This window comes from Diadema setosum, chromosome 9 (genome assembly GCF_964275005.1).
Source record: "Diadema setosum chromosome 9, eeDiaSeto1, whole genome shotgun sequence".
Lineage (NCBI taxonomy): Eukaryota > Metazoa > Echinodermata > Echinoidea > Diadematoida > Diadematidae > Diadema > Diadema setosum.
The window spans coordinates 20,133,092-20,145,682 of NC_092693.1; the positions used below are offsets into that span (position 1 = coordinate 20,133,092).

The 12,591-nt window shown below is 37.3% G+C and overlaps 1 protein-coding gene across 1 annotated transcript in view; it reads right to left on the reverse strand.

Annotated features, from left to right (window-relative positions):
- Positions 1–2,073: 2,073 nt before the first annotated feature.
- The window catches only part of LOC140232573 (uncharacterized), a 77,111-nt gene continuing 66,593 nt past the window's right edge, over positions 2,074–12,591 (reverse strand). The window contains exons 12-14 of the mRNA XM_072312667.1: positions 11,446–11,475; positions 7,857–7,952; positions 2,074–5,185 (exon numbers count right to left, since the gene is read on the reverse strand). Of these exons, the coding sequence (XP_072168768.1) occupies positions 5,058–5,185; positions 7,857–7,952; positions 11,446–11,475 (254 nt within the window). The 3' untranslated portion in view covers positions 2,074–5,057. The remainder of the gene's footprint in view (positions 5,186–7,856; positions 7,953–11,445; positions 11,476–12,591) is intronic.

Genomic DNA, 12,591 nt, shown 5'->3' on the forward strand with positions numbered 1-12,591 from the left:
AGAGAGCGAATTGCAGTAGGAGCAAATATTTCTAGATGTGAGAGCAGCTAGTCCCGATTATTGATGCTCTCTTTTGTCAAAGCACATGGGTAACACCTGTAGTTGAACGCATAACTTCTCGGCGGTGCCGCGCATGACTTCAAAGGAGAGCTTTAGTTGCCTCTCCTTCTCTAGCACCTCCCTGGATAAATCATTCGATTTATGTGAATTTTGATTTAAAAGATAGAATTAACACAATGATTGAAGCCCATTTTTTTGACTTGTGCGAGGACTTATTTTTCAGTAACATACAAACACACATGCACACACACACACACACACACACACACATATATATATATATATATATATATATATATATATATATATATATATATATATATATAACATAAGCTTAAAGGGAACGTAAACCCCAAGAACAATGTGGATTGAGTGAAAGCAGTAACATTAGTAGAACACATCAGTGAAAGTTTGAGGAAAATCGGGCAATCGATGCAAAAGTTATGAACTTTTAAAGTTTTGGAGTTGGAACTGCTGGGTAAGGAGACTACTAGAGGTTATGACGTATGAGTGGACTACAATGTAAAGAAAATATAAAGGGAAATCAGTAAAAATTCATTTTTCATGAAAATTACACATTCCATCAACTTGATACTGACATATGTGAGGGGTAGCACTTATTCCCCCTGCTTTCTGAAAGTGGTTAGTCAAGAGCTCTTTCATTTTGGTAGAAAAAGGAATTTTTGTGAAATTCCTTTTATATTTTCTTTATATTGTTGTCCACTAATACGTCATAACCTCTAGTAGTCTCCTCATCCAGCGGTCCCAACACCAAAACGTTAAAAATTCATAACTTTTGCATCGATAGTCCGATTTTTCTCAAATTTTCACTGATGTGTTCTACTAATGATAATGCTTTTACTCAATCCACATTGCTCTTTGGGTTTGCCTTCCCTTTAAGGCCTTCATACGTAGTATTAATCGTGGTAGGAAGGAGGAGCCAACGGACGTTTGAGTCGTTCACTATAATGTCCAGTACCGAACTTTCAACCTTTTTAGGGGTCTTCGTCAGGGCTTGTTTGAGGCGTTGGGAAGTGTAGGCCCTATATATTGGTGTCTGTGGAGGGAGGAGTGAGTGAGAATGTGTGTGTTTGTGATAATAATGTTTAAGGATGGTGCACATGTCGGTCCATACGTGTTCGTGTAGCAGTCCTTCAATGACGCGTTTTAACATTTTTTTTTTCTATAGTACGGTAATTTGGGATTGATAAGTCCCTTGCATAACATGTTAGTGGTTGATTGGTGTGCATGCTGCGTGTGTGTGTGTGTGTGTGTGTGTGTGTGTGTGTGAATGTGTGTGTCCTTCATTCGTTTTATCATTCTTTGTCAGTAATGATATACTATATATTGTATAAGATTCTTTTTGAGAGTATTTATGCATTTTGTAAATGGGAATTAGAAGTCTTCGGACTTTTCACCCGTGTGTTTTTATGGCAATAAACCCGATCTATGTATCTTAATATCTATCTATCTATCTGTCTATCCATCTGTAAATTGTAAATTCAATTTCGTGTACAAAAGTAAAAGATCAATGATATCTTATGTATATTTTGTTTCACCATGTTTGAGGGGAATGCACCCTACAAGCATTGCTTCTTCAGCATTCCTCCCCATCTCCTGCTTTCTCTAAACTTAAAAATGTTTTGTGCTTTTTTTTCCACCATATCATTTGTTTATCCATAAATATCATTGATCATATTTTGTAATTGTTGACACACATATGTACTTATGTTTTATGTGAGAAAAAAAAATGTATTTACAAGTTCTGTTGGAGATGAAAAAAAAAATGAATGAATGAATGAATATCTCCTATCTATCCATCTATATCTATACATCCATCTCTACCATCTATCTATCCATCTATCTATCTATCTATCTATCTATCTATCTATCTATCTATCTATCTATCTATCTATCTATCTATCTATTACAATAAATAAGAATGAGGCAGAGATTGAGAGAAATGGAAAAATAATGGAGACTATACAGAAGAGTTATGTGATCAGTCCACGATTTATTCACTGTACACATAAAACACCGGTTAGTTGCTAGTGACTTATCATGATCCACAGTAGAATACACGCAAGAGACGAGACAGCCTTGTGTATAGGCCGTAGATAGAACATAAACAAGATATCGCCAACAAATCTATACAAATATTAATAAGATACTCTTATTACAGAAATGTACAGGTTACATGTATGTTTTTTTTTTCTCTTTTCTCTTTGATTTAAATAGCCTCGGTCCAGTTCAACACGCCGTGTTTTCCAGACTAGAATATCAACCTCCTCTAGATCTCAGATATTCTTTCATTCATCAAATCCTACACATCGAACACATGCGACATTATATCACACCATTCCGACGAGCGCGGTAATATCTCGAATATATCAGTTGGAAAGTACTTCATGATTACACGCTCGTATTTCCATGTCTTATCATATCGAGGTAAAAAACGAATTACTTTGACCTTCTTATACTATAGCCATAGATAGACTTATAGATAAACCACTTATCAATTCTTATTTTGATAAAGACGCAGTCTTGGCTTCATTTGCCGACAAAAATAATACACCACATAAGCGGTGTTTAGTGTTTAGTAAAGGCTTTGAAATAAATTAATCACTTAAAGAGGTGTCAGTTGTGCAATTATAATGGAGCCACCTTTGACGGCACGCACAGGCTTCAATGTAAATCTGAGATGACGGAGCTGGCAGCGACCAGCTATTATGAGGGCGCTTCAAGCCATTAATACATTTAAATCAATAATGATTATGTAATTCAAATGCACACGATTTGCTGCTCTGATTTTAGTTTCCACGAAAATATCAATCAAATATTAATCAAAAGACAAGCAACTATAGTTGTTGCCTTGTTGCTGTACAGGTTCATTACTTGTTTCAGACTTCTACTGAGAAGTAGGCCTATAGTCATGAACAGTGAAAACTAAAGATACCTCTGGAATAGACATAAATTCGTATCCCGTTATAATAGCTTACAAAGCGAGTTCCATGCACAGTGGCATCCTTTCACACGAGTTGTTATTGGGCACAATGTGACGTAAAGTTTGGTTGATGTCTTGCGTTAGGCCTACATTTTGTGTCAGCTCGGCATCAGAATATCCCGCGACTTACAATAATGATGTCGCCAAGCATAGATACACCTGATCTTCGTTACAGTAATGACGTCATAGTATAGGATAGATCATAATGCACCCGTGAGTATAGATAGCATGCCACATCAGCTTTAACTCTTTTAATGCCACATCAGCTTTAACTCTTTTAATGCCAAAGAGTCAAATGTGCACAAATTCTGCACACAAACTTATGAACAAGCAATTAATGTTGGCACGCAGAGGGTTAAGGTAGTTAAAGAGACCATTCATGGAACTCATCGCTGTGTTGCTAATTTAAACAATAAATATTCCTGTATAGCACAACTCCTCATAATAATGGGAGAAGTAATCATGTCTTTCTCTTATTTGGAGATAGATTCCATCGAAAACTCAGTTTTCATTGTAATTAGGGCGAATGCACTTTAGGCTTTGAGGTGATTGTCATAATCATGTCATACAGTGGAGTAATACTGTCTGGCCACTGTATTCCCCGTGCTGATTCCGTTTCATTCAACTCGGTAGCATTTTGATCCCGAGAGAGCATATACCGCAGTGCATGAAAACGAATGCGCGCAAAATCTTCATGCTGCATGCTAAATTATGCCTGTGTCAGTAGCCTGTCTTTCAATAGCACAGCATTCCACCATTCATTTTGCCTTCAACCTGAGGATACCACAAAAAGCTAAATATTCACATACCATTGTCTTTAGCATGTCGATGAACCCATAAACACTCGTTTGGAAGATCCAGATACCTGTTACTCATCTGGTTAATGGGACCTGGAATAATTCTCAACATCCATCTTCCAAACCTCGAACCTCCAAACATCTGCGGCCATTGTAAATGTTCACAGGATACAATGTGCGCACCATATTTATAGTACTAACGCTAGTATGTGTACGACACATTGTCAGATCTAGAGATTAATGTCACACATGAACGTGCCTGTCTGAACATAAGGAAAAGGAACAGAACTCGAAGTTTCCTTTCACAGTCAGTTTACAAGACAATAACTTAATATGCACTTACACTTTCACACAGACTGTTGAACTCCGTATAGTGACACAGTTCAGAAGAGAATAGAAAAGTGTTGCCATGGCAATGATCAGACTTCAGCTGACTTGCGAGGCAGAGAGCACAAAACCGAACATACACCTAGTAAACGGCCCATATAATGAATATATCAATACCACACTAATGACACGAAACGCGAGGTCGGATGAATACATTCGGCTAGTGAAGTCCTGTCATACACCCTCAGCTTCATCGAATATGTGATGTGTGTATGTGTGTGTTTTTCTTTTTTCCCCGTTGGTGTCTGTCTATACTTGGTTGAAATTCTTAATGCCCCGAGAGGTCAGACATCAGCAAAGCTGAGACATCCGAACGTTGAGCGATTAACAGTCGCGGTGATATCGGTGGGAGAGGTAAACGATGTAATTTCTGTCATTCGCTCGGTGAATCCAAATAATGACTGGTGGCCGATGGGATGTAATAGTGTTGCACTAGGAGTTTTTAAAGAGAGTGATTGCTAAGATAGCAACCAGGTTCTCTTATATATTTCACAGTACATTCCGATAATTCATATCGAATATGGTGTCTCTCAATATTCAGTGGAATGAACATGGCTTTACATGCACTCCGGCAAATCGATCAGCAACAATCTGATCGACGATCTGAAATCTCATCCCGATAATATCGGACTGTTTGACCGTTCGTTCGTTTTTCCTCATGTATCATCGCCTTCACTGGTTCGGCCACGCGAATCGATCGAGAGGGTATCGAGTTAAACACACAGATATCGATTCCATGATATAGAGAGAGTTGGATAAATAATGGTTCACGTTGACACGTAATTGGTCGTCGGAGAGGTCATAGGTCGTCAGTCGGTGACATCCATTGCCCTGGTGCAGAGTTGACACGAGAGGGGGCAATAATGCTTGACGTAGTCCGAGTTGCCGCACTGACTGGTGGCCCACGAGCAATGGGGGGACTTGTCTTGGCACTTCACTGTATACGAAATATCAAGACAGAACACAGCACAACGTAAGTACACATAACATCGTCTGCTGAGCAAAGGAAGGGAGATGTGTCCACCTAAAGTGACCCTGCTCACGAATCTCAAGGCTATCTGGCCGGATGACACGTAAGAGTTCTTGCCAGTACGTCGAAAAGAAACCTATACCACTTTTGATCGCACGGTTTGACACGAGAGAAAAATGTCGAATCACACCTTAATTAACCCTTTTTGTACCAGGGACTTTGGACAGTGTGTACAATGCAATGGGGTTTCTGCGGCAGTCAGCACGCAAAGCGCACAAAGGGTTAAGAGGTGACACGACATTTTCTCCTGCGACAATTGCTCCAGTCTTATTTTCTCCAAGGACTTAGGGTTAGGGTTAGGGTTGTGATAGGATTTTAGATTTAGCTTAAGGCAACGATTGGGATTAGGGTTATGGCTACGCTTGTGGGTAGAATTTATGCTCGGCTTTATAGCGTGCAGATATTTCATGGGACTTATTGTCGCAGGAGCAAAAAAATGTCATTGAACCCCTTGGGATGAAAAATCGATAAAATCATTCCCTCACAGAGCGGGAATCGTGTCAGGATAATGAAGAAAATGTACTGTTTTCCCCAAACCAAAATAAACCCCATTGGCTTTCAATATAAGCCTACTATTTTCCATCGTTACCAACGATACTATCATTTCTGTGTCATGAAAATAGGCTTCGTTTTATAAGCATGAATTTGCAGTTTCATGCTCCATCACAAAAACGAAGGAAGCACACTTTGTCGTAAATAATGTTCAGAATCCTGACAGGTTTTCAAGTATAGAAAATGTGTATTAGATTCACAGATTATTACCAACCATACTACAACATTGATACTTTTTTCCAGTGTCAGAAATATCACCTTGTATTTCGAATTATACTTTTCATTCATCATTGCCCCATTAAAAAAAAAAAAAAAAAAATCAAAAGATGTATTTATACCGCAATGTGGTAGATTACTTTGGAATTTATCCACGCCACGGAATGTTTGATATTCGTTTTAATTTGTTTTAGTCGACTTAATTACAGTATCTAGAAAAATCATGGCTTGTGTTTCCAACAACAACAAAAAAAAATTACACTGTACCTATAAAAGAGTGAGATATCCAACGATAATCCTAGACCGACTAAGGATATAGGAGAAAGGCCAAATTGACTTTTGAACGGGAAAGTACAAGAAGCTTACAAAATTAATACTGGAATGGCTCATTAGGACTAATTCAGTTTTAGAGACGATTATAAGTCTCTAGAGATTTAGCTTCATTTGTATTAGTTGGGAACGGAGCGGATTTGCACTCTCTAGTTGTGTAAACATACATCATGAAAACGGATACTTCTTGTTACGAAAGAATTGAATACGTAACATGACGATGGCAGGACCTTGATTGAAAAGATATCGGTCTAAAAAAACCGATCCCGATTCTCTTGTGTAATTGAATTATTCATGTTCATAATGTTTTCCTCTTTGTTAAAAAAAGGAGCTCGTTCATTTCTTCAGCTAATTAACAAACTTCATGAAACATGTCAGGCGGAAGAAATGATTGTGGGGGAACTTGCCCACTATGTATACCGGGACAGACAAGACACACGTGACTTGTCCCGCACGTGGAGACGGTGTAAAAACAACCCCCTCCCCCACATAGAGAAGTCCAAGGCAAACGTTACAAAATTGTATCATTGAGTGTCCATAACTAAATTATACCCACCCACTTTTGCGATTGATATCCTATTTTTCTGTCGTGATTCGCTGCTGGAATATGACGATAATTTGAACGTACACTCTAAGCCTCACCCCCAACCCCATCGCGATCGATAGAGTGTATCTTTTTCTTTTTCTTTGAAGAAAAGAAGAAAAAAGCATGGACAAGTGTCCCTGATCTAATCTGATCTGATATGTGCACCTTTTCTGCGTTAGATAATTATCAAAATCAGTCAAGTAACAGGACTTCAATCTCAAGTCTTTTTTCGGACTTTGAATTTCATTCTGTCCACGGGACATTGCCGACTTGTGCGTCGTAAAATGACGGAACTGCCAAACTGCATTGCAAATTGGTCACCTGATGGATGTATAGATTAACGTTTTCGTTAATAGCACCCAAAAGACTTGCGTATAAGCTAGCAATATGTCCGCAGTTACATGTAACATGGATATAATCTGGTTCGAAAAAAAAAACAGTTCGTGACCTTAGTGCAGGACAAAGATGCAAATGATACAAATCAAATTCCACCAAAAATTCCAGAAAAATTTCCAGAAAAGTACATATTCCTTTGACTTATTACTGACACACGCTAAGGGTAATATCATTTCCCCTACTTTCTGAGAGAGGTAATTCAATCGCTCTTTTAATATGCTAGAAAAGCGAAATTTTGTAGAATTCTCTCAATGTTTCCTTTATATCGTTGTTCTGCCGTGATGATGACGAACTGTCGCGGGGTTCTCATCCAGCGATATACAGCGGCACAAAAACTTTAACAGCTATTTCCAAACTATTGAAAGGATTGTCCGATTTTCCTAAAACTGTCACTGATGTGTTCTATATATTGCTGCATTCACTCAATCCACATGGATATTCGGAAAAAAAAAGTTCTCTTTCAAGCGCCAAAAGCCTCATTATGTTATGTATACTCACAAGAGCAATCGTCCCCATAGAATCCCGGTGCGCAGTCGCACTCACACTCCATGCCCCGGAGCGTGCCTCCGTTATTGCACGTTGTCCGACAATTTCCTGAACAAAAACGCACAGAGAAAGCAATATCGTCAACTTAAAGTTCTTGCACAGTCTCAACATCCACGTTACAGATCTTTCTCCTCTTGATTATTTAAGTTTACATGGCTGACATCTCATACTAGAGAAACAAACAAACATACAAACAGATAAGGCAAAAAAAAAAAAAAAACATTAAACAAACTTAACCTAACAAAGAGTGATCCTTGTGCGGTTGAACGGGACCATCACATTGTCACATTGTGGAAATGCTGACATCACAAAACAGGTCAATTTGAGCACAATCAGATGAATCAACAGACTGTTTTAATAACATGCTGACGTCCATTATCTGATACTAGTGTATCTGACAAACGCTTTCCTAAATCAATTGTCAACTAATAAGTCGAAATTGGGTGGTTGTTAAAAAAAAACAAACATAAGGAATGACTATAGTACCATCATTTAGGACTATGAGTTCTGTCGCCAAAATGATGGGACAATTCATGCTCACAATTAAATTTCTGAGTAGATAAACTATTTCATGTATACTGATTCATCATGCTCGTGGATAATCAATGCCGAAACTGGGATGGAAACGGGTTATGGGGTGTTAACACAATAAAGCTGCAGAGATAGAAAGAAAGAGAGAGAGGGGGAGAGCGTCTCAGCTCGTTATGCCATCGACAGGACAGAAAAGAAGCATCCGAATTCCATTAAAGCGCTTAATTAGTGCGCCTTGATGACTCGATGAAGAACAGGTGATTTGGACCGCGAGCCTGGCTATAAAGCTACATATCCACCATCTTCAAACTGACCGGCCTGTTTCCAAGCTTTACTTTTATCTATAGAATGAGGACGTTGTATGACGTAATCTGCTTTTCTTTTCTTTTTTTTTTAAAGATAAGAATTAAAGGCAAGCTGAAATTCATAGATTCTTTTTTTTTTGCACAATTGTGTGTTTTTGTTTTTCTTTATCTCCGTTTACTGATAAGCATGTCTACAGTCAAACCTGGTAATTAGGCCTAACTGTTCTAGGTCCCTTCAAGGCGACATGTGTTACTTATTCAAAAGAGCAGCTCTTTGTTTATTCCATCAACCTTCAGCTACAACACATCGTGAAATAATCCGCGTAAGAACATTGTCTTCGCCTTGTTCTCTACAAATTTCATTTGCAGTCTTTTTTTTTCAGTACAAAATGAAACGTGATCTCCTTTTATAGGAGTCCTCGATTTTAATCAATTCAGATGTTCATTCATAGTCAGATTCAGAGTCATACATATACATATTCGTATTCATACATATCACTATTCACATTGTTTGGGAGGTGCATTTTGATATAGGAGACACGAATAGTAATGTATATAGGAAGATATATAAAGAAAGAGAGATTGACAGATCGAAGGATATAAGGATGAGGAAGGCGGTGGAAGAGAGAAATGAGATGACTGAACGTGTAAACGGGGGAAAGGGTGTAAACGTGAAAGAAGGGCCTCATAAACAAAACATCATTTGCACATGCAGCTGTCCAAATGTCACTTATGTCGAAAAGTTAAGCCATAACTTTGAGAAAAAACCCACCCCGAGACATCTCTTAAGAATATATTTTCCATCCCCTGACAAAATGATTGCTTGAAAGATATTTACGGCCTACTGTGTGATATGTAATAGAAAAAGGACGCACCCAAGACTTTGTGTTAAAATTGATATGAATACGATATTTTTATTTTATTTTCTCTCTTCTAAAGGTTTTCCCCTCGTTTTGAAATTAACAAAGTTTAAGATAGAGATAATCTTTGCAACTGAGACAATAGACGTGAAAGACAGGCAAAATTTCCTGTAACGAAGGTTAAAACAAGAATACTGTTATTGCAAACTGAAGATGCAAGAAGATCAGAAGTAGACATTATGTTTTACGCAAGAATCGATATATTACTTACTGCTGAATTGAATTGAATTTATTTGTTCAGCATAAAAAAAAACAACAACAGAGAAAGACATTGATTAACAATCACGACAAGCACAAAATAAAGACGGAACTTTGGAATACGTAAAGCTGAAGGGACGCAGCCAACGAGGAATTAAGTTTCCTTAAAACCTGGCCGACCCAAATAATCATTTAAAAAAATGCATTGGTGGTAATCATTTTTATATTCATAAAAAAACCTGAGATGAACAACTATACAGATGTAAGAACAAAACAAAAAGAAATACAGCAATGATGCACAAAACACTACATTTACATTACAAAGACAGTACAAATACAAAGTGAGTTATCATCATTAGATAAAATACATGTAATGCTAGCCAAGCATGTCAAGAACTTAGGAATGATAATTTTGTATAAAATTCTCCTTAAGTTTACGTATAAATACATTAAAAGAGGTAACTTTACGAATATCATCTGGTATTGAATTCCATATAAGCGGACCTTGATAAAACACAGATTTCTGAAATAACGACGTTCTTACTTTTGGCATGTGAAAATTTTCAGCGTTTCTGGTATGGTATAAATGAATATGGCAATTTAAAGTGAAATAATGCAGCAGAGAATTGGGTAAAAACTTTCTATGCCATGAAAACATAAGATTACCTAAAATATATTTATATCTATCATACAACGTTGAAATCTTTTGGGTATGAAAAATTGGTGAAGTGTGAGTTAAATAAGTTGAATGGTTGATAACCCTTATTGCACGTTTTTGTGATTTAAAAAGTCTGTCTAAATACATATTTGCAGCACAACCCAAAACAGAAAGGCCATATTCTAAAAAGGGCGCAATAACTGCATTATATATCATTTTAAGAACAACGGTGGTTAGAGATTTAAGTCGAAAAAGTATCCCAATATTTTTTTGCAATTTTATTGCATATGATATTAATGTGATCTTTCCAAATCAATCTACTATCAATTGTGATTCCTAAAAATTGCAGAGACACCTCATGTTTAATTTCAGATCCTGCTAAATATATAGTTATATCCTTGACATCGACATTTCTGTTGGTGAATATCATGAAATGTGTTTTACTTGTATTCATATCAGGAGTTAAATATCGGCATATTATGGGACTTTAAGTCACGAGGAACTTGTGTATACGATCTAGGTTAATAACATGCATGCCTTCACCGCGGAAAAAGGCAGTTACATATTGACGGTGGCTGATGGGTTTGGCCGAGTGTCAAGAACACTTCAATCTCTCTTTTCTCATCACCGGAATTTTTTTTTTTCTTAAAAGGGAAAATCAAGAGTCTCATCAAGAGAAAGATTAATTATGGTGCCAAGTCAAAAAGAAAAAATAAAATAAAATGGTCAAAATGGAACACAACACAAGACCAAATAAATATAAAACCAGAAAACATTCGCGGCTTGAAACTTTCACGAATCGCCACTGGCATTCAATGCATCGTGTGGACAAAACCGTTCGTGCGCATCTTTGCTCCTCGCAAAATTCGCGAAAGTTCCATGCACGCGGAAAATTTCTGATTTTACAATAATTTACTGAAGTTTATTACCTGCTCTGACTACACCGTTGATGCTGACTTCTGCAGAGAAAACAAGAGAAAGCAAAACGAAATGAGGAAAGAATGACAGATTAAAAAAGTGCGAGTTTCAGTCAAAGTGTTTCCAAAAGTAATGCGACAGCAATAGTCAAGACGTGACGACACATATTCAAGTAAAAGAGCACAATAAGAATTGAATACAAGAATTTAAAAATGTAAAATAAAGAACAAAAATTGGCAGATTCCATCTCCCACTCCTGTATAAGGTGACGTCATCTCGGAAGGTGATATTATTCTGAAACCAGGTTCTGTTACCGAACCTCCTATTATACGCGGTCCAATTGTTTGCCATCATTATCAACTTGCAGGGTTATATCATGAGATATCAACAGCTTTGCTTTTCACGGAAGTTCGCTGGCAACTTGTAACTGTCGCCAGAGATATGATATTGACATCGAATGTTTGGAGTTGCTGGGTTTTCGCTATATCAGCATCATAAGGACATAGAAGAAGTTTAAATTCATCGCTATTCAACTCGTACATGATAAAGCTGCTCTCAGGTGAACTGAAGTATTTCTTCTACTTCTACTACTACTATAACTACTACAGCTGCTGCTGCTACTACTACTACTACTACTACCACTACTATACTGCTACTACTACTACTACTACTATATTCTTTTATGTACAACACACCCTTCCATGAACACAGAATCTTATTTGCAGATGATATTCGTAACAGAATACTGAAGTCAATCGCATTACCCATCATTTAAAAAGCAAGAAATAATGTAATTGCGTTCAAAGCTGTGGTAATCTATCTCACCTCTTTGTTTTGTAACGCCTACAGTATTCTTCATTTACATGATACAAAGCGTCAAGTGGTTGCATTTAACAGTGTGATGGGCACTAAAAAATTTACATACAGAGCGAAAGAGTTTGAAGTCGCAATAATACGAGATTAATCGTTTTCATGGTCAGTTATAATGGGTAAATGAGCGCTATACGACCCACCTACTAATCCCCTTATTTTCGCATTTGTTAATTTACTTATCTATTCATTTCTTCACAGTATTGTTAATTTCCTATTGGTTCGCTTAGATCATCTTGAGAAGCTCGTTGTCATCTTCCGCAGGTATCTTTGTATGTTTTTAAATT